Source organism: Vigna umbellata, chromosome 1, assembly GCF_029865625.1.
Source record: "Vigna umbellata cultivar VRB3 chromosome 1, Vumbellata_1.0, whole genome shotgun sequence".
Classification (NCBI taxonomy): Eukaryota; Viridiplantae; Streptophyta; class Magnoliopsida; order Fabales; family Fabaceae; genus Vigna; species Vigna umbellata.
In genome coordinates, this window is record NC_142165.1 from 97,719,159 (window position 1) to 97,722,584 (window position 3,426).

General features: G+C 29.8%; 1 protein-coding gene across 1 annotated transcript; it reads right to left on the reverse strand.

The window, feature by feature from the left end:
- Positions 1 to 1,536: 1,536 nt before the first annotated feature.
- Positions 1,537 to 2,580, reverse strand: LOC124828264 (snakin-2-like). The gene is made up of 4 exons (XM_088115282.1): positions 2,437 to 2,580; positions 2,235 to 2,288; positions 2,078 to 2,120; positions 1,537 to 1,880 (listed from the first exon to the last, which is right to left on the reverse strand). The coding sequence occupies exons 1-4, from the start codon at positions 2,491 to 2,493 to the stop codon at positions 1,696 to 1,698; spliced, it is 339 nt and encodes a 112-aa protein (XP_087971408.1). The 5' UTR covers positions 2,494 to 2,580; the 3' UTR covers positions 1,537 to 1,695.
- Between the last annotated feature and the right edge of the window lie 846 nt (positions 2,581 to 3,426).

Sequence of the window (3,426 nt, forward strand, 5' to 3'; positions counted from 1 at the left end):
TTACGTCAAAAAAAGTTGCCACAACTCTGAAAATGTCTCACCAATTACTTGAAACACAAGAAACTCTAAAACACCTACAAAATATTGAATTGCATACAGAATGAACCCTTAGGACCTTAAATTACTATAGAATTATAATAAGAAGCCACAAAATGCATGCGACAAAAATCTCTTCGTGTGATCTCAAATTAAGAATAAAAAAGAAAAAGGATTTCAAACTTTCTCTATACTAAAAATTGATCGGATAAAAATGGAGATTACTCTGCCATTATCTCCTAAGAACTTCCTAACGAGACGTTAGAATTTTTGGAGAGAAGCAAGAAGAAGTTAAGAAAAAGAGTTTTAAAGAAATAATTTATATTTTAAAAATGAGATGAGTTTAAGAAATTTTATTTATTAAATTATTTTAACTTTAAAACATTTAATCTCATTATTTTAAAATATTTATCAACTTTAGTACTCTATTTTCTAGGTTATTATATTACTTATATAATTTCATATCAACCAATTTATTAAATTAATTTCATTGAAATTAATAAAAAAAAAACCTAAGCTAGACTGAAAGAGCCAAATCAATCCAATTGAGAACAGATCCATTTCTCACCTTTAAAGGTAGAATTTTATAGCTAATTTGCTTTTTGTAGGTCCAATATTTAACACTCAACACAAAAGATGGATGATCCAACAAGTGGGCTGACTTAAATCAAAGAAGATAGCCCAAGGTTGTTTCTATCGTCCTTAAAAATAAGGTTTCATATAGCCCGAAGCATATTCCAAAGGCTGCTTCTTACTGTATCTCTCTTTTTTCTTCCTACGCCCTCAGAACACCCATAAAGATATTTTTAAAATCTATACTGTAATTTCAAATTTGAAAACACATTACAAATTACACAATTTAAAATATTTTTAAATTACACAATCTAAATTATATTGCTTCATTAATAATAATTATACTTCGTACAATTTAAAATATATTTCTTTATTAGGATTAATTATATTTCGAATAAGAAAAATATTGTCATTTGAACTTTAATATAACAAAAGCAGTCGATTCCAAAAGAAAAAAAATATAACAGCGTGTTTTTAAAAGTCTTACTAATTATTATTCATCAACAAATTAATATCCGATTAATTCATAATATCATAACTTAAAACACTCCAATTTATTAGATTTATAAGATAACCTGGTGATAAAATTGTAAAAACTGATGAGAAAGTAATTGGATTCAACTCTCATATTAAGATTTAAGAGTTGCAAAATTAATTTAATAAATCTGAATGAATTTTAAGAGATATAAAATTAATCTGATAAATTTGAAAGAGATGATGAGAAAGAGGATGAATTTAACTTTCACGACTATTAAAATATAACGATAAAAAAAAGAAAATCCAATTTATTTATGTTTATTTAAAATAAGCTAATAAATATAAACCTAACATTTTATATTTAGGAGCTCAGCCACGAAATGGAGGGGTTATATGATATTTATCGATTATGATAAGGATCGATGAAGAATTAAGAAGAGTTGTGGTGTGTACTAGGTTAAAGAAAAGTAGCATAACATTATTAGAAAAGGTAAAAACAAGAAGACATCGTAAGACTGGGATGTCTTGAAATACAAAGGTCTACAGATGATATTTGTACTAAAGCAGAACACATATTTGCAGTGAACTAGATTGGAGTGAAGCTAAGGTCTAAGGACACTTGGTCTTGTTGCCATGGGTGGTCATGTCAGTGTAGCAAGTCCCACAGAGCTCCCTATTACCTGAAGTACCAGGTGGAACACACTTGCATCTCACACAGCACGTGCCACATGCTCTGTGGCACAAATTTGGCCTTGAATGGGCACCGCACCTTGTTTTGCACTTCCCTCCACAATCTGTGTATACAAACCCAAACAAATTAGGTTTATTCACTCGTGCCATTTAAGACTACACTAACAACTTTTGCTTTTGTTTTGTCTACTTAGTAACTATTTATTATACAATTATGAGAACGAAACTTGGAAATGAGTGCTCCATGCTTAGAACTGGAAGCTCAACAACCTAATTAACAATTGCTTTCTGTCATGCTTACCTATGTCTTGCATTAGCCTTCTGTTCCCGTCTCTCACTGTAAGCTGAGTGGAGTTCCAGTAAGGATTTTATAAGTATATGGTTACATCGAGCACAAAAAATATAAAATAATAAAGAAATATATTTTGACTGATATTTTTCAAGAAAATAAAACATACAGGGTCATCAGGAAAGCGAAGTTCTTCTTTTTCTGTGTTAACATCAGATGAAACCTGTGTATTGCAAAACAACAATAAAAGAAAGAAGAAAGTGGTCAGTCTCATCTTTTTTACCTAATCTTTTTTACCTAATCGTGAACAAAAAGAAGTTGATTTGAAGATCTGAATATCTGAAAGACATTGGTAATGTTAATTTGTGCACCTTGGCAACACAAACCAGTAGCAATATCCCCAGCAGTACAAGCTCCCGTAATGCCATTGCAGCAGAAATTGTGTCTCCAAATGCTAGAGTGTTAGTGATTTGCTCACTCTACATGCTAGCATTTATATAGGCAAAAGGGTAGTAAAAAAATCACATCTTGCAACTTGAAAATACCAAAATGCCTAATCTTTGGCTCTTTGTAAGCCTATTTTTAAACAGATTTTAATCCATCAAATGCCAGAAAGAAAAAGCTCATGTTTTACGTGTCATTGTCTGCCACAGTGGTAGCCGGTAAGTACACTGTTTCGGTGTGTACGATTTTTTCATATATATCTTACTAACTACTATTATATAAATAAAGAAAACATTTTTTTTATATTCTAGCATTTATTTTATTCTATATAAAATAATAAGAGACTTATTAAGATTATAGTATAAGAAAACATGGAACGGAGTTCCAGTATTTTAGTCAGTGGTAATGGTGCACAAGTTTTTTTTTTTTTTTCATTTGTTTGTATTAAGTTGCATGTCTCATTTATATGCAATTTTGGTGAAGAAATTGTGTTTGTTTGATTCGAAGTTGGTTGAATGCATAGAGATAAGATTGAAGTTATTGAGGTGAAATGATGAATTGCATACAGCTGGATGAAGGCTGGAAGCAGTGGTATCTCAATAGTTGGTAGAACAACAAGGAGACCCTCTGACACTGTTACTTTCAGTATCACCAGTCACCGAAGGATTTCATAAACATTATAAATTATTTCGTGGGGGAAAGTACACCCTGTACGAATCCTGAGTCCAAAAAAAATTATATCATTTTATAGCTTTCTTGTAACCAAATCGTAAATTTTTTATTTACTTCAATTTAATTTTTAATTTGGAAAATTTGATAGAATCAAATATGTTTATTAGTATTGTATTAACGAGTTATTATTTTCTTAATCTCAATTTAATACTTTAAAATTATTTATTTCTTTTAAAAATAAAATA